This window comes from Ananas comosus, linkage group 7 (assembly GCF_001540865.1).
Source record: "Ananas comosus cultivar F153 linkage group 7, ASM154086v1, whole genome shotgun sequence".
Classification (NCBI taxonomy): domain Eukaryota; kingdom Viridiplantae; phylum Streptophyta; class Magnoliopsida; order Poales; family Bromeliaceae; genus Ananas; species Ananas comosus.
Window position 1 is genome coordinate 6,738,526 of NC_033627.1, and position 23,482 is coordinate 6,762,007.

At 34.9% G+C, this 23,482-nt stretch overlaps 1 protein-coding gene across 1 annotated transcript; it reads right to left on the reverse strand.

Annotated features, from left to right (window-relative positions):
• On the reverse strand, positions 635–13,931 carry LOC109712911 (primary amine oxidase-like). Its single transcript, XM_020236717.1, has 5 exons — positions 12,986–13,931; positions 3,876–4,260; positions 3,618–3,731; positions 2,239–2,780; positions 635–1,053 (listed from the first exon to the last, which is right to left on the reverse strand). The coding sequence occupies exons 1-5, from the start codon at positions 13,768–13,770 to the stop codon at positions 852–854; spliced, it is 2,028 nt and encodes a 675-aa protein (XP_020092306.1). The 5' UTR covers positions 13,771–13,931; the 3' UTR covers positions 635–851.

Below are 23,482 nucleotides of genomic sequence, written 5' to 3' on the forward strand. Positions count from 1 at the left end.
CAATCCTCACTTTGATCCCCTAGATCAAAGTTAGCATCGCAACTCAAGGTTTCCATATATTACAATTAATATATAAATCTATCTTAATTAATCTCTAATAGATTTAAATATTAATCTTAATCTAGTTAGGTTTATCCTTTAATTAATATTTAAATCTTAATTTATCTCCAACAGATTTAAATATTAATTCTAATCCAATTAGGATTCAACTACAAATCTAACCAAATCCTAACAGGGAAGTCATGCAAAATACGTTCTTCAAGGGGGAACATGGCATTTTACCTTTTTTTCTGGCAGGGTTTATGCAAAATAACCCTAGAATTAAAGCTGAGGAAAACTTTAGAATTAATGTTGCTTCCTCCAGCTCTATTTAGTTTAATGAAATCCACATATATCCAACTTATTTCTCTGCGTGAGACTTTGATTTCATTCACAAACTAGACCAGGAGTGATGAATTCAATTAGGTATGTTATTAAGTAATCTGAACTTGTATAGGGACTAAACAGACCTTAGTGGAGATCAACCAATGTGGCAACTGGCTAAACGTTCCGAATTTTGGTATGGATGTTTCCAATTATTTACATTGTCATGGAGCATTTTACGAAACAGATATAGAAAAATATTTAACTGAAATGGCAAATAGTAAGGCCATCAATACACAATCACAATAAAATTATAGAAAATTATTCAACTGAAATACAAACTGGTTCCAACTAATAAGTGCCTCAATTCAAAAATCAACAATTAATGCTTGCAAAAGCATGGATATATAGCGTTTATTCTGATGTAAGAGATGGAAAGAGTGGACAGGAAAGAGAAGTCTCTTTTTGTTTTTTTCTGTCTCGAGTCTCTAAGAATTGGTACAGTTTGGAAGATTTACATGCTTATTCGGCAGAGTCTTGATCAGCTGATTACTCTCGAAGAAATTGGAAGGCCGGAGTTCAAAACCACTGCTTAACGTCGGCATCAGTGGAAAGTCTTCTTGGTAAGGAATGTGATGAAAGCCAGCCGTATACCATAACACAATATCTGCATTTTCAATCCTTCGATTCCTGTTGCAATCATCGCAGATTTTGTTCCCGAGAAAAGCAATATTAGAACACCATTCAGTTTTATCACTATCAGTAAAAAAATATTGATTTCCTGTCTGCGTATACTGGAACAAAGTTACTTCAGAACTTGAATACTTTAAAGTGCATAATTTGACCATAATTTACGGCTAATTTCATAGAGTATCTAATCGATAGTGTTTTCTAATATATTTTGTGGAGTATTATCACCAGAATAATATTAACTCTATAGCTTTAACTATTAATTTGTTTTCTTTTTCTTTTTTTTCTTTTTTTTTTTTTTGAGAGAAAAGTAGTAGCATATATGCTACCGCTTCATTTTTTTCCTTTTTTTTTGTTCAATGTCTAGGAATATTTCAGACAAAATGTAGGAGGGTATGGAGACCCCCTCACCTGCAGGCCATTCTGAAATGGGCAAACCCTAAACTTCCAATTTTTTTATTTGAGTTCTTCTAGTTTATTTATCTAAAATTTTGTTCAAACTTAGTGGGTCTATTAGCTATTAGTTGTTAATTGTTCTAGTCTCGTTTGCTAAAAGGTGATCAAAGCCATTAAATTTGATAAAATCACTCACAAATTTGATAGAATTCCCAATTTAGTTGAAAAAAGTCACTCAATTGTAAAATATTAAAAGTTGAGAAGGTGCCAGTTCAAAAAAATTAATAAATGAAATTGAGGGGGTCATTGCAGAATTAGCTATAGATGAGGAGGCCTGCATGCATTTTACGTAAAAAGAGTCACAATTATGTCGAATCTGTTGAGTCTGCCTACTAGGAAATTGTTTCCTATTGTTTCCATCAGTTGATGAGACTTGGAAAAGCGTAGAATCATAGTTGCAGAATCTAGCTAGTTTCTAATGGATCATTAAAAAGCCAGACTCATTATCGCACAATTTATATGCAGCTATCACTAAGATAAAAAGCTAGACTCATAATAGCACAAATTTAGTTAGTTTCTAATGGATCATGTAAAGAGTTTATGTGCAGCTATCACTTACGATGAGTTTGGCTCTGGTTACTGTGAAAAATTTAGTTAGTGTGCAATTGTTGTACCTACGGTTCAATTCGGCCAGCAGTTGCTGAGCATACATTATTAGTTCTAATTGTACTCTTATCTCATTTTCTGTTAATTTTGCTTGTCAATTCTCTTTTGGCAGTTTTTGCTTACCTTTCACTCCAGGTGGCCAAGCTATCATCCCCTCTACTCTGGTCGGTGTAAAGCCCGGCCGCCCACTTCTCCGACTTGTTATACGCCGTCACCCACACTTGCTTCTTCGTGTAGCTCGCCCTTATCTGAGGATAGTCGTCGTCCGACAGTAGTGAAGCAGCGGGCGCACCATGGCTGATAATCCGGTACCCGACTTCGTTCCCCAGACGGGTCTTCTTGTTAGGGTTCACGACCAGCAGCTCAGCCGGCTCGGACCCGAGCTCGACTCGTGCGTCTGACTCGGTCTTAGCCGTCTCCTTGACGATGGTCCAGTAGCTCTTCCTCGGCGAGCTGCCGTCAGTCAGTCTCACCGTCTTGAGCCGTGATTTAACAAAAGAATTCTCCGTGCCATCAATGTCGAGATCGAGATAGCAGGTAACGAAATGGTCGTGGTAGACACCGATGGTGTTCTCGGCTATTAGGGTCCCATGCTGGTCGCTTACTATTTGGTTTGTGTGGGTGTAAGGTGAGCCCTTCACTTCCAGAATGCCCGTCGGTGACACCTGCATTGAAGATTAATTAAGAACAAGACAAAATTATTCATACTGTGCATGCATGTAGTTCTTAATTATGATACCTCAATATTCCTGAGGCCGCGGATAGAGAAATTTATATGTGATGAAACAATTACGATTAATAATCTAGATTAAAGTAGCTAGTTTGAGTTGACGGTTTTGGCCCAACAAGTTATAGGTGCCAGTGAGTCCAATCGTCATAATTACTATCAGAGTGATCAACTCATCAATTGAAAAAATAAGATAGGTTTCAAATTAACCGCTTGATAATTTTCAGCTATATATATATGTGATGCATATGATAATATGAAAGTATGTGAGAGCTAGGCATATATGTACGTGATGGGCATATTAGGATTAAAAATTTAGATTTAAGCATTTTCGATCGGTGGTTTAGATTCAACAAATTATTAGTATTAGTAGGCTGAATCGTTATAACTTTTTTGGTGCTACCTACAAATAAAAGGTTTGAAACAAATACAAATTAAGGGGTCAGAAATGTTGTCCTTTGGACTGCTTGTGGACAGGAGTAGCTTATCGATCGGGTCGATTAACGTAGTTTGCAGTTTCTTGATGCAGCAATTGAAAGGTTTGGAATATGTGCGAGGTAGAAATTAATGTAGCTATCACAGGCCATTGTGCAATAGCGGCAAACACGCCGGAGTGCTTGCCAACAGGGATTAATTGCTTATGGGATTCCTGTACTCTACCGGAATGTTCGGATTGTGTCGAACGGAGGTGGGTACTGCAAGGGTTCTTTAATTTTGAGTCTTTACTTGAATAGAAGTTGTTCACTGGAAAGGGAGTGCCCCAGAAAAATCTTACCACAAACTTAATGGAGCCACTGGTCTTGAATTCCCAGTCGAGAACATAGTCATAATTTCCAACAGTCGAAACCATCCTCACCACCAGACTCACATCCGGCCGGACCTCCGTGATCTGCATCACATCCCGCAAGTTACCGGAGAATATCCAACAACGGCCTAATTAAACTCAGGTGGTAGTAGTATTATAGATATTGACAGATCAAGAATTATTAATTGTTATGAAACCGGACTGTCGTAATAATTTTGAAGTGCTTACCAACTCCCCAACAATCCCTGTTTCAGTATGCCGCCACGAGGGATCTCCGGCGTAGCGCTCAAATATGCAGAATACCCTCTCGATTTTGGCGGGCTTCCCGTCCTGCGTGGTGTAGTACCCGTTCAGGAACACAGCATTTGCTGGGCAGTCAGTCATGGGCTCTAGGGGCGAGGCAAAGAGCCCCAGGCCGAACTCGCCCTCGTCGAAGAACGTCTTGTAGTACCATTCCTCTGATGGGTCCATGTACGGCACGAACAGCTCGGAGACGAACCCCCTGTAAAGCACTCGCCGGCGTGTGCGCCTCACGGCGTCGTAGACGGAGGCTAGGGAGATGACGGCGCCGGCCCGCATGTCGAAGCTCAGGTGAAAGGCCCAGTTGGCCCACCTGATTGTGAGATCGATGTGTAAGCAATATTATTTGATCAACGAGAAATCGGAGCTCTATAAACTCATTTGTCGTACGTACGTAGAAGTTGGAGGTGTAGTGAAATGACTGCATGGTGCTAATAGATCATGGCTACTAATGAATAAGAAGAATATATACTAGCATCTTATGAAATAGTCAGGTCAAACGAAGGGGCCCAATGTTTCCATGGAATTTGGATTGCATTAATTCGATCGACTCTCTTTGGACCAAAGTTACATAACTGAATCTGGCTCATTCTATTTTAATGCATGGAAAGCGATGAGATTGATTTACTATAGATATATATATAAGAGCGCGAACTTAATTTAATTAGTACCCTTCCAGTGAATTTAATTACCTTCTACATTTTACCATCTATGCATGGTTTGAAACGTTGTGATTTGTTATCCTACCGGATTTTTTTTTTTTTTTCTTTACTTTCACTTGAAGAACCTGTCATTAAATGAAATAATAAAAATACTTCAATTTTACCCCGGAGGTTGGCAAAACATCATGCATATTTTGCAAACCACGTACGGATTTTATCCTCCTATAATTTGCCATTTATTTTTCTACAAGCTGTAATATCAAGTAATTTTTTATTTTACTTAAAGGCAGGTAATTGAGGTTAAAAAAAAAAAAGTTAATTAACAATGTAAAACTTTAACATTGTAAAGCTTAATTTTCATATTGCAAGTTCATAAAGTGCATGCAAATGGGCAAAATAATATCGAGGCTAATTGAAGATTATCATGTTGAATATGGAATATTGGAAACATTACTCTCTAATAGCTAGCTAAAAAATTTAAATTAATCAGTTATTTCATGTGATATTAGTTTGTGAGGTCACTTTTACGTCCATTTTGTTACTTCTCACCAATGTAAGTTGCAAAGCCTCAAATCCAACAACGGGGAGAGGTGTTAAATATAAAACACTACTAGCGAACCTATGCTTCGCAACGAAAAGATAAATATTAAAAGTTATTATAATATTTGTCTTAGGTCACTGTACTTTCGAAAGTACGGAAATTTTCGTATTTATATAGAGCACCTTGAGAGAGGTACCGGTCAATAGGTATCCCAAAAAAGAATATTTTGGTATTTTGGTTCGGGGGTAATAATTAAGTAATTTTGCCCAATTATATTATATTATATTATATTATCTAATCTATTCTCTCTTTATTTTCTTTTTCTGTCTCTTTATCTTTCATCTCCATTCACGTACAGATGGAGACGAATAATTATTTTGGATTTGGATTTCAGATTTTTGTCAGTTTTAAGTTTGGATATGGATTTTGAAATCCACAGAGTTCAGAAAAAGGATTTAGGATTGATTGTCAATTCAGTTTAGGTTTTTGAAAAATCCAACCAAAATCTAACCCATTGACATCACTAACCATTGGTTCTTTTTTTTTAACCAGTAATCTCAACCTTTTTAATTTTTACATTTAAAATTATATTTAAAATGTTTATTATCTCAAATGGTTAGAATGTTATTATATTTAAAATGTATCTCTAACGGTTCAAAATTGTTCTTAATTTTATTCAGTTCAAAGAGTGGAACCAACCTGCTTGATAGACTGAATTACGGTCTGACCAGTCGAGCCAGTCAGTTTAATCTGATTTTTAAATCATTCATAGTAACTTAATAAACTGTATAAATCATTGATACTTACCAAAAACCTCTATATATTGTTTAAAATCTATCGAATTTGGATGCGAATTTTGGGATTGATAGTCAGGTTAGGGTTTTGATTTTTGAAAATCCGATCCGAATTTGGCATGCTGACATCGTTAACCATTGATTCCTATCCACTACTTTTTTTCTACCACTAATCTTAACCTTTTTAATTTTTACATTTAAAATGTTTATTATCTTCGATAGTTAAAATGTCATTATATTTTAAAACGTTTATTATCTCTAATGGTTCAAAACTAATCGTAACCTTATTCAATTCAAGGGATTGAACCGAGCAGCTTGATAAACTGGTTTACGGTTTGACCAGTTGGACTAGTAGTCAGTTCAATCCGATTTTTAAATCATTGAACTTAATTAATTAAATAAACAATAATAGTTAGGAAAATAATTGCAAATTAAAAGATAAGGAACTGACATTTTAAAAATCAACTAGAATTTGAAAAAAAAAATATTAAAAGTAAACATTAAAACCAACTAACTTAATAAATCAAATCAATTAGACTGATCAAATTGATAGAATATACAAAAAGTCTAGATTTGTTATATATATATTTATTTAATTTATCTATAGTCCTAATTTTGTGTACTCTATTAAAACTCTATAGTGGAGTTTATTATAATCATAAAATTTAAATTGTTTAGTCTATATTTACTCAGTAGTAAGTTTAAATTGTACTATATTATTTAGACTTATAGGAGATTTCTATATACTGTTTAGGTTCTAAACTTTAAATTTATTTTCAATTTATATTTTAAGTTATAATGCATGATCTCATTATTTTAAAGAATCAATTTTTACCATTCAAATTTGAATTAATTTAGCCCGTACAAGTCTATTCTGAGAATAAATTTGAATTATACATTGTATTCCTATTTAATCAAATATGTAATCACATTCAAATTTTTAAAAATATTGATACAAAATTAATGTCTAAATTAGAGGAATTCTAAAATATTCACGCACTTTCAAATTTCTTAAATAGTGATAAAATTAATGTCTAAATTAGCGAAATTCAAAATTTTCTTAAAGATATCAACTATATTGAATTTAAATATTTACCATCAATCAAATTTTTTTAAATAGTAATACAAAATGATGCTTAAATTATAAGAATTCTAAACTTCCTTAAACATATTGAATATATTGACTTTGAATTTCACCCATTTTCAAAATTTTTAAATATTGATATAAAATAATGCCTAAATTTTTAACTCTAAAACTTCTTAAATTAATGACTAAATTAATGAAAAATTAATGACTAAATTTGTGGGAGGGGACTCAAAACCTTTTTTAAATTTTGCGATGTCTAATCACGAAAATAATCTCAACATAAAGTTATCTTTTAACCTGGTAAAGGGTAAAATGACACTTTTACCCTTTATTGATCAACGGTTAAGATTTTTTTTATTATTTATAATATTAAGTAGCGAATCATTTCTCTTATAAATTTGGGTCCCACCATGATATATTATACATATCATGCTACTTATTATTAGTTGTTCATTACTCTGCGTTATTCTTATTATTTATTACCTTGGTCTAGACTTGTCTTTTTTTTTTCTTTTTTTTTTTTGAGAGAGATATATAGGTAGCACGCTACCCGCTTCGTCTATTTTATTTAAAAATAAACTTAGCTGGAAATATGAATCAACTAGGATTCGAACTTGGTCTAGACTTGACGTCGTCAATGTGTTGTATTCATTGGAAAACTCTATAGTTTCTCACCATACTATTTTTAGGTGCATCGAATAAGTTGGAGCACGACACAGAGTGAGGATGCATGTTGGTTGACCTTCTTTAGATAGCTCGACGTTTTGTATTTGGAACATTGAAAATTGTGATATTTTGAAAAGGGCGAAATTTGTAACTAAACTTATAATTCAGTGTGGATGTATTTAAAAACCCAACAAATTTTGTAAACAATGAAACTTTTATCGAAGATTGAAATTTTATTGTTCGGAGATTTCTTGTATATTGTTACAGGTGATTTATACTAAAGTCATGCGCATATTAAAAAAATTTTGTCCGTATGGTGGATCTGTGCTCGCTCCAAATATTAGCTTCTGTATTAGGGCGTGATAGCTTATTATATTCCCAATTAAATTTTTAGAAGATTATAGCTTTAAATTTAACTTTTTGAATGACTCTCTAGAAAAAGAAAATTCAAATTTTCTTTTAATTCACACATATTTCATTTCCTTAAAAAAGTAATTAACATGTTCTTTTAGGAATACCAAATCAGAAATATGCAAATACAAGATAGGTTCACTGAATGGTATAACTTGGATTCTACTCAGAATAAGACGGTAAAACATATATTTCAGTCCGACTTAACACTTCTAATGAAAGAACGTGAAAAGACCGAACTCGTAACAAATTTTAAACAAGAAAAAGGAATAAGTAAAATGTATGGAAAAGCCCTCAGCGATTGACCATTCTGTAATAGTCCCTTCTACTATTATTTTGTAAAAAATAATATCTGTACATTTATATGTAGATATAAATCTTACACCTCACTCATTCTATGATTCACAATATTCTTTTGAGTTTTTAGTACTGAAAAGAAGTTGACCAAACTAGTAAAAAATAGTGGCTTTTGGATGTGTTGGTATAAAATTTACGCTTTTGTCTATAGATTGTACTACAGGTAGCCTTGCTCTTCTTTTTTTTATGCAATTTTAACTTACGCCTCAATACTTATAAAATCTCACTAATGTCCCTCCAAAATTGTTAAATTATGAATGCTCTTCTCAGATTGACTAAAATTATTGGATTCATTTACTCTCTTTAAAATAATTATAAATAATAGTTAGGTGGGACTGATGAAGTGATTTCTTATCGAAAAATGACATTATGGGTAATTTTAACATTCTAATATACTAAATTTATATTTGTGATTTAGTTTATGGATGTTTTTTCTTTTTTGTCTACTCCAGTTTATTTTATTTTTTCAATTCAATATCATTTGGTTGTCATGTTATTCTTACATAAAAATGATCAATTAATAAGAAAAATATATTAATTTATTTTTTGAATATATTTTTAGTTTATTTTGTTTAAATTAGTATAATTTCTTGTTTATAATTTGTACAGTTTATTTTTTTTGCAATTAATTAACTTCAATTTAATTAGTATGCATTAAATTACATTTATAATATTTTAAGGCAAAAAATTTTTTACGTTTAATGACATGTAAAGGACAAATTGGAAATTTTGATAAATTTTAAAGTAAAAGCATACCTGAACTATAGACTTTTTTGAGTCAGCTACTGAAACTTTCAAATTTTTGATTCTACTATCGACCTTTCAATTTATTTAATTTGAGTCAATCAACGGTATTTTAACTTAAAAATTTAAGCTAATTACTCACTTAGATAAATTTATAATTATGAAAATTATGAAAATATACTAACTAAGCCGGTAAACATAAATGAGGCATGCAAATTTTAAAGTTTATGTACAATTGACTAACTCAAATCAAACAAATTAAAAAAATTCGGTAGTAAAATCAAAGTTTAAAATTGGGTAGCCAAATCTTGGTCCACATTTCAGTTAAGTTTTATACATTTTGACCAATTTTTAAAAGAATTGTCATCAATTTGAGTAATCTGATCACTATTTTCTTAAATTAATTAGGGGGTATTTTTTATATTAACAATTTTAGAAGATGTTCTATATAATTAAGGATTGGAAGACAAATACATATGAAATTTCTCCTTTTTTTTTTATTGAGACCTCCTAAACTTTTAATATTTTTATTTGAATTTGTATTCAATTAAATTAAAAATTTTATCAAATTTAATTACGTCATTAGTTGTTATTAAAACTAATTTTTAATTTTAAATTTAATAAACTTATTTATAAATTTGATAAAACTTTTAAAGTTATTTTTGATTAAAATAAGTTAAATTTAAAAAATTAGAATCTGAGTTGGTAGCAATTAAAAAAAAAATTTGCGGGGTATATTTTATTATATCTTATGGTTGAGGACGCCGCAACGCCATTTTGCCTAAGGGTGTGTTTGGTTCCACGTAAAACTGCGGAAAAAAAAATTTCGGTGGAAAAAAAATTTTCGGTGGAAAACAGTTTTACGTCGTTTGTGTTTGATTTGTAGGAAAAAAAAAAAAGTTTTCCATAAGAGTTGTTTGGTTGAAAGAAAAGAAAAATTAGATAAAAAACTATTTAATATATTTTTTATTATATATATTACTAGTATATTATAATTATTATATATATATATTCTCTAATTATATATATTATATATTATTAATATATAATAATTATCATAATATATTTAATTATTATAATTTATATATTATATATTATATAATAAATATTATATTATATAATAAATATGTAATATAATATATAATAATATATATTTAATATTATAAAATAATTATTATATATTTATAAATAAAATATTATATACTAATATATTTATATAAAAAATAAAATTATATATATATATATATATATATATATATATATATATAAAACTAGGTTCACTGCACTCTCTCTCTCGGTCCACGAGGTGAAGCACACCTCATGGACCGCACGCAAAAGGATGGAGCCGCACTTGTGAGCCCTGACTTTGCTCTCTCTCTCTCGGTCCACGAGGTAAAGCACACCTCCTGGACTGCGCACAAAAGGATGGAGCCGCGCCTGTAAGCCCCAACATTTTTACTGTAGCTTTTTGTTTTCGCTCGGACAGAGTGAAAAAACGAAAACGTGATTTTTTCATCTATTCGTAAAAAGAAATTTTTCGAGAAAAATTTTTTACAGAGAACCAAACAACAAAAAATTATTTTTCAACTGAAAAAAATTTTCGAACTCATTTTACATGAATCCAAACACGCCAGTAAAAGATTGTGAAAAGACTAAACTACCCCTACAACTACCGTATCCTATTAAATGCATAATAACAAGTTTAAAACGAGAAGTAGGGTATAGAATAATAGCATGCATGATCGGCTTTGACTAAATTCAAATTGCAAAGGGAATGAAAAGACCAAATTACCCCTTTGACTAAACTCGCCAATTAAAACGTTTCCATAGAAGCGATAGAAGGTAATTAAACTGAAAATTATATTCCAAGTCAACTAGATCTTGCGAGTTACCTACTACGGTCAACTCTACTCAGATGGCCGTTTAATTAGCAGCTTCTTATAAGTTATCTTACACTTTTTATTTCTATATATATATATATATATATATATATATATATATATATATATATATATATATATATATATATATATATAGAACTAGGCTGGTATACTATTGGTACTACGGAGGCTACTATGCTACTAAATTGTTTTCAATGATGCGGGTTCCAAATCGACGATCGACTTCATTAAACTTGATCTATATTATTGAAAATATTTGGAAACTAAATTTCATAATTTTTCGGCATCATTTACCTAACAAACAAGTAATCTAAAAATAAACGACTGAAAATAAAAATCTCATAAAAAATAATGATAAAAGATTTGAATTTAAGATCAGAGGCATTGATCTTACTCTAAATAGTAAAAAAAAATTTCTATAAAAATCTCATCAGATTTGAATTGTTTTACACCCTTAAATTCACAAACGCATCACATCTACCATTAAAATTGTTAATTTTGAGACCTTTTGATCACTAGCGAAATAATGTCGAATAATTATGAAATTTAATTTCCAAATAATTTCAATAATGCAGATCAAGTTTAACGGAGCCGATCGTCGATTAGGAAGTCGCATCATTAAAAACAACTTGGTAGCACGGAGACCTCTGTGCTACCGATAGTATACCAATATATATATATATATATATATATATATATATATATATATATAGCACTAGGCTGGTATACTATTGGTACTACGGAGGCTACTATGCTACTAAATTGTTTTCAATGATGCGGGTTCCAAATCGACGATCGACTCCATTAAACTTGATCTATATTATTGAAAGTATTTGGAAACTAAATTTCATAATTTTTCGGCATCATTTACCTAACAAACAAGTAGTCTAAAAATAAACGACTGAAAATAAAAATCTCATAAAAAATAATGGTAAAAGATTTGAATTTAAGATCAGAGGCATTGATCTTACTCTAAATAGTAAAAAAAATTTTCTATAAAAATCTCATCAGATTTGAATTGTTTTACACCCTTAAATTCACAAACGCATCACATCTACCATTAAAATTGTTAATTTTGAGACCTTTTGATCACTAGCGAAATAATGTCGAATAATTATGAAATTTAATTTCCAAATAATTTCAATAATGCAGATCAAGTTTAACGGAGCCGATCGTCGATTAGGAAGTCGCATCATTAAAAACAACTTGGTAGCACGGAGACCTCTGTGCTACCGATAGTATACCAATATATATATATATATATATATATATATATATATATATTGGTATCAAAGTATAGAGAACACTGAATGAAAAGGGAAAAAAGAAACTTCAATTAGCCCTTTATGATATTATACCATATTTACTTTGCAATTCTATGATTAGAAAAATTTTAATTTGTTATAAGCTAAAAATTGAAATGATATACTTTGCCCTCCTATATATGATTTATAAACTGTATGATTTATTAACCCTATAATTTATAAGTAATAATATTTTGATACCCAACTTAACAGTACATCTTTACTGGAATATAAAGAGATTATCATAAAATGCCTAATGTTTTATGAAGGGAAAAATTAAAAGCAGTGCAGATAATTTTTTCCTCCTTTCTTATTACTTCTTTAATAAGAGAAAAAATATTGACTAGATCAATTTTCTTTTGTTTCTCTCTTTTTTTTTTCTTTTTTTTTTTTGGTTGTTTTTGTCTCTGTCTTTTTTGTTTCTTTTCTTTCCTCAATTTTCAATACAAATAATTAATTTTTCTTCTAACTTTCTTTTTAGAATGTTTAATAATCCGAAAATGGCAAAGTAAAAATGTGCTAGGTAAATTAAAGTTTTTCGAAAAAGGAAAAGGACAGAAAAAAGAAAAACCGGATCATGTGGCCGTCGACGTCGATCCCGCTCCCCTCCGGCTGCAGAACCAGTCCCGGCTTCGTCCTCGGCCCGAACGGCGGCCGCTGCTTTGCCGCCCGGTAGTCGGTGCCCTTCGCCTTCGGCACGGGCACCTGCACCCGATCCTCGTACTCCACAATCTCCATCACATCCAAATCCACCACAATAGTGATCCCCTCCAACGGCCTCATGTAGAAGTTCACCGTCTCTCCCGCCAAAAAGCACAGTATCTTCAGCAGCCTCCTCCCTTGCTTCTCCTCTCCGAACCACCCCACCGAGAACGTGGTGCACACCACGTCCTTCATGTCGACCCCTCTCTTCGCGACGGATTCGATGAACGGCGTGTAGTTCATCGGCAGCGCGGAGGCTGCGAATTGCTCTTCCAGGTTGAGCAGTGGGTACCCGAGGCCGCGATAGACGGCATCCGACGCGACCGCGTGGTTTGTTATGTCCACAGAGATTTCGTGGGTCTCGTTGTCAATTCGGGCGATGACGAGCGCGCGACGTGGAGGCAGCGGCCGTGCGGCAGTGTTGGAGAGCCACGAGAGCACGTCGGGCTTGTCGGGCTCGTCGAGGCCGACGTACTGGAAGGAGAGCGAGCTCGATGAGAGGAGGCGGGGGGAGGCCTTGACGATGCGGCGGACGGTGGAGATCTCGGAAGGGGAGAGGGGGTCGAGAGGGTGGCGGTGAGTCATGTAGCATGGTGTTAGTAGGAAGAGTAGATAGAGAAATAGGAGTAAGGAAGAAGATAACTTTGGAGCCATGATGATGGATGGTATACGTATGATCGATGTAGCTCGTGCTGAGTGGGATGGAGATGTATATATAGATGTGTATGTTAAATACGATAAAATACAAAACTTCAAGGTCGCCGGCCGGGTCGCGAGTGAACAATCATGTTATAATTTATGGAGATCTTAAAATAAGTTTACTTTGACCATTCAAAAAAAAAAGTTAAATAAACTGCGATAACTCGCACTTATCTTTTTTCAGAAGAGGAGTTTTCAATATGTTTTGTTAGAAAAGATGAGATGTCTGACAAAAAAAAAAAGAAAGAAAAACACCTATTTTTTAATATCAATATGTTTTGTAACTATTAACACTGTTTTAGAGAATGTAATTGGAGTGCTAATTGGGTGATTAGAGAGATTAAATCTTATTTTGTTGAGAAATTGGCTTTACTCTGAGCGCCCAATTTGTGTAAGTAATAGGAATTTATCGTCTTCTTGAATAAAGCTAACTAACTTGTGTTTAACCCCCCCCAAAAAAAAAAAAAACAATAGAAGAGGGGTACGTTTTCTTAGAAAAATTATAAACAAGTACCAAATCTTAATTTCTACTGTCTAATTTCTTTCGCCGCACAATTAATTCATTCATAAAAAAGAGGAGCAAAAAATGTAAGAAGAAAAAGAGACAACAAAACTCATTTAACTGATGCAGTGCGATTCTATATATTTTTCCCCGTTGCTAAAAATAATACATCACAAGATTTGCTAGCTACACCATCAATAAGTCCAAAATTATCACCAAGCTTTATTTGAATTACTGAACTTCACATAATTTGTTGCAATCGGTAGACCGAACTTTCATTTCTCTTTCAATCAATCGGCCCCTAATATTTCTAACAAGAAGATTATGTGCAGGTAATTGAAGGCATATGGATGGTTAACTCGGACTGAGCGAAATGCAGATGCATGCATGATGTGTAGGTGAAGTAGGGAAGGTGTTGGTGTTTTATGTACGAGATAAGACAAGAAAATGAATGAGCTGTGGCTCTTGGCTAGATCCGTGCAGCAGCCGAGAGCATGAAGACAAATTCAGTATAGCGAACTGGATTTTCAGCCCCAATATTTAACAGGTGCTGGTTGTAGATAAAGCTGAAAAAAATTACAAAAATAAAATATCAATAAAATACAGAAATAACATACAAAGATCATATTATGAATAAAAAATTTTAAATAAAAAAGCTAAATTACGATAAAAAAATAATAATAATTCAAAAGTAGTCAAAGGTACCATATATTCTGAGAAGTTATATCTATTAATTAATTAATATATATGAATTCTCATTATTAAAATCTTACGTGGACACCGTCTCCTTATTATGGGGAGAAAGGAAGCCCACGATGCCCCTTTTTTTTTTTTCCTCTTTTTCATTCTCTCTTTGCATTCTACTATTTTTTTTCATTCCGTCTCTTTGTATTTCATAAGTCTTGCACCTTTTTAATGAGATCAATTCAAAGTCATCAGCTATAACACTTTTCTTCACTAGTTTCTGTCTTTTCATCTCCCGACATTTCGTTAGCCTAAATCCCCTACTCTATTTCTAAAAACCCTTTCTCAATAGATTTCTCTATTGAGGGGGCGATCTTTTTTCTAATTCAGAAATAACGCATAGTATATAGCAGTAATTACAGTTTGATTGTAGTACACTGGACCTATGCAAATTGCGAGGTTCGAGTGATTGGATGTGTTCCGAGCTTTTCCACACTTGGTGGAAGGTCGTAGAATATTTTCCGATCTAAAAAGTTCGAAAATCTGAGTTCTAGACGAGTCCTGAGAGTTTTTACTCTCGGGGACCGGTCCCTGGCTAGGAGAGACCGATCCCCCCGGAACAGTATTGCGGCAGCCTTGAGGCAACCGGTCCCTGGCGGATGAGACCTGTCCCCGAGCGCGTCCACGCGGGGAGAGACCGGTCCCATGCGAGGAGAGACCGATTCCCGAACGTTGGATTTTCGGGGCAGGCCGAGAGACCGGTCCCAGGTCGGGGAGACCAGTCCCTCAGTCCGAAAACTGCCCAGTCCGGCCTGATGCAATATTGGGAAATTGAGGGGCTTCTCTGGATTTTGTTACATTAGATGGCCTAAATGACCATTCCACCCTCTCTCTTCCTCATTTCTCTTTTTCTCACTCTCCCAACACCTTGTTAGAGAAGGAGAAGAATAAGGAGAAGGAGAAGAAGGAAAGGAGGAGAAGAAGAAGACCACCAAGAGGACTTGGAGCACCTTTCTCTCCCTCTTTTCTTTCCATTGGTGCTTGAAAGCTTGGACTTGGAGCTTGCTAAAGAGAAGATCTTCACTCTTGGAGATTGGATTGGAACTTCTAAAAAGGTTTGTTGCTTGTTCCTCCCCTCTAGACCTAGTTTTGGTGGATTTTTGGAGATAAAACCCTAGAATGAAAAATCTAGGGTTTAATTGGGGCTTTTTGATTTAGGGCTTTTTGAGCTAATCTAATTGGATTAGAATCTTGGTTTAAGTTGTTTTGGGAGAGATCTAGCTTCCATTTGAGCTTTGGGAAGGGGTTTCTATACTATAGGTGAGATTTTGACCCTTTTGCTTAGTAGGTTAATGATTGAGCTAGTAGTTGTTCGTTTACTTCTTGTAGCTCACTTTTTGATACTTCTAGGGTGCTAGGAGTTTAGTGGACATCTTCGTTGGAGCAAACAAAGGGTTGCGCGAAGTTTGGTAGGTTTGACCTAGCCTAGCATATGAGAAATTCTCATATCCGATGTCTTATGCTTCGTAAAGTAGAAATTCATGCATTTCCATAATAAATATATTTATTGTGAATTTTAGGATGCTTAAAATGCCTACATTATATATAATGCATTTTTTGGACCTCTATGTAGTAGAGAGTAGCATGTGAGACTTATGCATGTGCTTAGTATTCTAGATATGATTCAAGAGCATGTTTTATATAGTGAGAATGAGAGGGATAATGCGCATTTAGACATAACTCTCATGTTGGACATAGGACCATACATAATGCCATGAAGAGGCTTGAAACTTACACTATTAGCTTACTACTGAACCAATGTTATAAAGGGGCATTGGGCTTGTAATGTAGTTGGGACAAGTGAAACCTAGTGTCATAAAGCGGCACTAGTGTTGGGACAAAATTTGGACTTAGCGTAATATAATGCCATCAAAGAATATAGATGTACATGATGCATAATTTAGTAAGCTAATGTCGAAAAAGGGGCATTAATTGGACTTGGATTTGATGTAGTAAAGCTATGGTCCTTGACATAGAAATTATTGAACGATTAAACCTCATATTGAGACATTGAACTAGACCTTCGGGTTATTAGTGACTTTTACCATGTTAGAGACATGATAATTGGGTACTTGAGACGATGATTATGCTTGTTTGCCATTTGTGCTCATTCGCACATGCTTGTGAGGGTCGCTCCCTACAAGCCGGCACTCCGGAGTTGGCCTACGCGACTTATGATCGCTCGTGCGGTATCGAGAAGCCTACGGAGTCGAGAGGGATAGACTCATTTCTAAAGTGGAAATGCTGGAACTACCACCGACACTTAGGCGGTTTAAGCCGGACTACGCTCGTGTAGGTCCTAAAACAAGATTGAACTTGGACATAATTTCTTAAATTTGAATCACTGCTAGATAGATCATAGTAGTTGGATTATTGGACATACTCATGGTGTGGCTTTGAGATATTGAGACATGTAGTATACTTGATAGAATTACTTATCGCATCTTAGTATACTTGGCAGCTGATGAGCGTATTTACCCGACATTGGCATATTCAAACATGATAGCATTGATATACATCACGTTTACTTATGGCATAGCTTTTCACTCATGCTTTCAATTCTGTAGTTTATTATTGTCTATTACTACTATTGTTGCTTATCATACTTACCATTTTTTTTGGGGCCTAATGGTGCATTGAGCTGAGGTCAGTAATTGCCCACTGGGAACTATAAATTATATTTCTCACACCCTTTTGTTTTATATTTTATTTCAGAGCCTTTCACTCCGGGCGAGGCTAGGGACCGTGGAAAGGGTATCGCCTCGAGCTAACTTGCTATCGAGGACGTGTTGATAGGTGGTCTACCTCTCGTTGTTTTATTTTGGAGAGGTTTTGGAGAGTTACCTGTGTATAGAGACCACCCCACTGTGGATTTCTTTGTGATTCTTATTGTACCTTTTTATGCTTATGCTTAGTGGACTACTTTACTCCTTCTCTACTTGTCACTAGTTTTTAGTTGTTAGCAGCTCTAATATCTCTAGATACTTGTTTCTTCTTGCTTTCGCATCTCTTTTGTTGTAAACACCTTATATGCACAAGCATATAGCGGGTCTGGACACGCGCCGAACGGGTCTATGCTGGGTCCCCGGGCATGACATTGATGCTCTTTTGATATGCATGGTATAATTGCTATATCATTTCTATTTGATGATTTTATTGTAAAAACTTACAAAAGCAAAGTTTTTCATGATATGCAATTTTTTTTTTAACACGGTTAAAGATATTTTGGGATGGCTTCTTTGTTTTTTTGGTTTTTTAATTTTCTGTCGTTATTTTTAGACTGGTCAGGTCGCTACCATAGAAAGAGAACTTACTCGCACATCTTTCTCTTTCTCTCTAGATTTTTTTTTCTTTATCTTCATAGTTTTTCTACTTCGTTTGGTTCGAGGATAAGTAAGAATTGCCTATTTCAGGAATAGGTACAAGCTCAAGTATAAGCCTGGAATAAATCAATTGTGCGTTTGGATAAAAATTGAGTTGTACCCGAAAATAAAAAAAAAGTATTTGGATAAATAAGATGGAATAAGAAGAATAGTGATAGTTATAAATAGAAAAAAATAATATTGCCCTTTATAATTGAATTTAAATTTTTAAATTTTATATCTAAAATTTTAAATTTAAATATATAACTTTAAAAATTAAAAAATTTAAAATAAAATTTTAAATTTTAAATTTTAAATTCAAAAATTTAAAGTTCTAAATTTTAAATTTATGATTAAATTTAAATTTAAAAATATCAAATATCAAATTTTAAATTTTAACAATTAAAAATAATAATTTAAAAATTAAAATTAAAATTAAAATTATAAATTATAAATATTAATTTTAACATTACAAATTATTATATTTTTAAAATTTAAAATTAATTTTTAAATTTAAAATTTAAATTTAAAAAATAAATTGAAGTGGGATTAGCTAATCCCAGCCCAATATCAGGTGGGGGAGGTAGGGGTTGGAGTTTGTTATCCCCATTCCTAACTCCGATAACCCGTTAGGTCACGCCCCGCAACCGCCAATTTGGACGGTTCGGGCACGTCAAACAGACGCCGAACGGACTGCACCTCCTCTGTCCGTCCAAGGCTAAACAACAAAGTCATGTACATCAAGTTGCCACGGTAAACTTAAACAACATACATAAACATTGCGAGTATAACAAGCAAGTGATTACACAACATATAAGAGAGCAAAGGAGAGTTCTATCTATTACATTTGACATCCAACATTTACATAATTAATTACATTTCCATCTCCCAAAATGTATACATAAGGTTTACAAGTTCATCTCATCATACATAGGTAGCCCTCCAAAATCCTCACCAACATATACACCATCTATGCACACGAGGGTACTCTAAAGCAAGTAGGAAAATCTACTAACTACTAGAGCGCTATGCCCTTACCGCGATCCTCGCCCGGTGTACTCGAACTCGGCCCCGCAACAAAGTAGGGTGAGAACTATATAAATATAGTTCCCAGTGGGTTCGACCGCCGACTCCGTCGATCTTCTCACTAGGTCTAAGCAGGCATAAGTAGATAGATATTTGGAAATAAATTGCTCACATAACATGAATTCTACTAACATGTTACTATGCCTCAATCAATAGCAATGAATGTAATCTACATAGTAATGAAGTCATCTATCATGCTACTATGTTCAAGGAAATATGTCATTCATGTTTTCATCCAATCACTCGGTTAACCCGAAGGTTTGCCCACGACTCACAATGCAATCCCATAGGTAAGGAGACCCTCCCGCTCGCAAACCCGAGACCGTCTGCTGGACAAGTACGTTAGTCCATCACGTGATGACTCCAGAACTCACTACTTGGGTAGAGCGACCACACCAAGCGAAAACAGACTATGTGAGTATGATCCAATCCTCGCCAACTGAGGATACCCTACCAACTAGGGCTAACAATAGCTCGGGAACTCGACTATCCCTAATATCCATGTTTAAGTGTTACATCTACACTAAGTTCACATGCAATATATCATAGCTTGGGAAATTCATCTATCCCTAAACTTCAAGTTCATGTGTTTCATCTACACTATATTTATCATGCCACTCGTCATCTATGTCATCAAACATTGTTTAATGCCACTCGTTATGCCACTACACATATCAAGTTCTCTACTTGTTTCGGCACCATAGGATTTCAATGTCAAGACCCAATTCCTTATATATTCAATATATCATGTGTTCATCCCACAATACGATATCAACTAAGAAATCACATAAGGAATGGAAATGCAACAAGCTATAATCCTACAATGCATAGCAACATGAGAGATGCAAGGTCGACAATGTAACTAAGACATAGAAAGAAATTCAACTGCTTCGGGACGGCACCCCCCACCTCTAGGTGATGCCGCGATGCTAGGAATCCAGTTTCGTGATTTTTAGACGCCGCCTCGACCTTCCAGGAGGAAACGAAGCCAAAACGGTCCTTTTCTCTAATATCTTCGCGTAGCCTCGTCGGATTGCCGAACCGAGACCACGAACGCGTTAGAAAACCTAGCAATTTGGTTTGTATAGGATTAATTTAGATCAAACCCTTACATTTTACAAAACCCCTTTTTAGAGCCCTAATATGCTATTATTGCAAGAAACCCAATTCCACTACTTAATTCAAGCAATAAGCATCTATTTAGCATCCTAGGGTTCCACTAAAATCAATTCTAAAGCATATAATGTAACACAATGGACTTGTGCATATTGCAAGGTTCGAGTGTTTGATCTGTATTCTGAGCCTTTCCACAGTTTTTGGAGGGTCGTTGATAGTGTTCCGACCCATGGCTCGCATCCCGAGAATTGAGGTTTTGATCTTGGCACCAAAATCGAGAAAATTGGATTAAATGGTCTGCTCTCGGGTTGCCTCTGCAGGATTGTGTACCGATACAACCTTGATGGTTGTACCAGAACACATTGTGTACCGGTACAGCCCTGATGGTTGTACCGGTACAGATGTGGATTATAGCCAACCCGAGGCTCGGGTTTGTGTTTTCGTGGGATTTGTACCGGTACACTTTCCCGTGTACCGGTACACTTTGGCAGAATCTGAACTGGTCGAACTGCATGAGTGTTTTTGCGATTGTGGCCTATCTATAAGTAACCCCACGCCCCTTTGTTGCTTCCCTGAGCTTGGGAACAGAGGAGAGAAGGTAGGGGAGCCCTCCACTCCATCTCTTTCATTTTCTTTTGATTTTAGCTTGGGTTTTTGAAGTTAATTCCTTCTTTTTGCTTCTTTCTTCTTCTTGGTGCTATTTCCACCAAGGGAGAAGCTCTAGCTTGGTGTTTGAAGCTTGTAGCAAGGAAGGACTTCAACCCTAGCTTGCTTGGAGGCTTGTCTTGGAACTCTTAAGAGGTTAGTAACATGTTTCTAGCTTTTGATTCATGTTTTGGTAGATTCTACCCTTTGGAACCCTAAAAATGAGACTTAGGGTTATTTTTGGGGATTTTAGATTTGTAGCTTCTAAAACCAAATTGATTGGTTTAGAACCTTTGTTTAGGTTGGGTTTGAGGGACTCTAACTCCCATTTGGAGATCGTGTGAGGTTTCTTCGCATCCGGTGAGTTTTCTTCACCTTAGCTTGGGTTGTTTAATGTTTGATCATATGATTGTTCGTAACGTTCGTGTATCCCTCCTTTTGTAACCTTTAGGGTACTAGGAGAGTAGTGGACACCTTCGTTGGAGCAAACGAAGGGTTTCGATTAGTTTCGGTGGGTTTGGCTTTATTGGAATAGGAGAAAATTTCTCCTAAGTGGTTAAATGTCTTCGTTTCATCACATCGCATGCATATTCATGCTAGATAGAATTTATGTGAATTTTAGAATGCTTAATATGCATGTGTTATGTATTATAAAAATTCATCTCTATATAGTAGAGCCTTATGTGGACTTAACATGCATGTGAGTAGCATTCTTCTTGTGGTTTGGAAACATGTCTCATATGACGAAAATGACTTGAATTATGTATTCTTGAACACTAAACTCATGCTTGGACTTAGTGGGCAAAAGTGCCATAAAGGGGCACTTGAACTAGTAAACTGTGAAACTGCAATATAGAGACATAGAAATAGGCCATTGTGACAACGACTATATTCCGTATTTTAGACACGATGACATAGTAATAGACCATTGAGATATAGGTTATATTCCATATTTTAGACATGATGACTTGAGACTTGAGACAGATTTTACGCTTGCTTGCCCTTGTGCTCATTCGCACATGCTTGTGAGGGTCGCTCCATACAAGCCGGCACTCCGGAGATAGCCATCGCGATATATGCTCGCCGGTGCGGGATTGGGCGCCGAAGTGGATTGCCGTGGGGGAGGCTCATTCCTAGAGTGGGGATGTTGACTACCACGGGGCCATTAGGCACGGCACAAGCCAGATAGCCTATGGGTGTGTCCTACAAGATTGCAACTATAAGTAGTTAATATGCCAAGTGGATTTGAACTAGAATAGTAAACAATAACATCTTACTATTTTTGTTGTGGACATTATGTTGGTTGCATACTCATGCTTATTCATATTAGCATAGCTTTCTTACTTATACAAATCATGCTAAATAGAGACATCATGTTATAGCAAGCATTCATGTTTATTTACTTGCTGTTCATTTCGATATTTACTCGCTTCTACTTACTTGCTTAGTTTTGGGCCTAGTGGTGCTTTTCACTGAAGTCAGTAATTGCCCACTGGGAACTATTATTTAATAGTTCTCACGCCCCCTGTTTTATGATTTTATTTCAGAGCCTTCAGCACCGACGGAGGCACGGGATCGCGGCAAGGGAGTCGTATAGCTAGTTAGCACGGAGCTTGCTTTTGCTCCTAGATGGTCTACTCTCTTTTTGTGTTTTGGTGAGAGAGAGTTTTGTTACCATGTATAGAGACCACCATTGTATTTTTCTTAGTCCTTATACTTGGGATTTTAGTGGTATTACTTTATGGTTCTTTACTTAGTGGATTTTATGTTGTACTCTTCTGTTGTAGAATTTAGTAGTACTTTGCTCTGATATCGCTAAATCTCTTTGTATTATTATTTTATTTATTGCTTTATTGTAGACGCCTTATATGTTTTAGACATATGGCGGGTCTGGACACGTGCCGGGCGGGCTTCCGCTATGTCCCGGGGCGTGACATAAACCTAACCCTAGAAATCCACCATTGTTGCCCAAGAAGCTTACCTCAATAGCTTTCCTCTCTTGAGCCTAGGAAGAAGAAGAAGATGGCACTCCACTTTCAAGCTTCCTTCTCCACCAAATCTCCCTTCTCCTTTCCACCTTGAAGAGAGAGAGAAAGAGAGCTTAGATAGAGAGAGGGAGAGTGTTTAGGGTTGCTAGTGTGAGGGAGTGAGAGGAGAGAGCTCATATCACCCTTAAATAGCTTCCACTAATGTAGAATTGCAAGAATCCCCC

Coding starts and splice junctions, on each gene's coding strand:
- LOC109712911 (XM_020236717.1), bottom strand. CDS start 13,770: ATGGCTCCAAAGTTATCTTCTTCCTTACTCCTATTTCTCTATCTACTC. Junction 4,261..12,985: donor GTCGACGGCCACATGATCCG/GTTTTTCTTTTT, acceptor TCTCACAATCAG/GTGGGCCAACTGGGCCTTTC. Junction 2,781..3,617: donor GTGGCTCCATTAAGTTTGTG/GTAAGATTTTTC, acceptor TCTTCAATGCAG/GTGTCACCGACGGGCATTCT.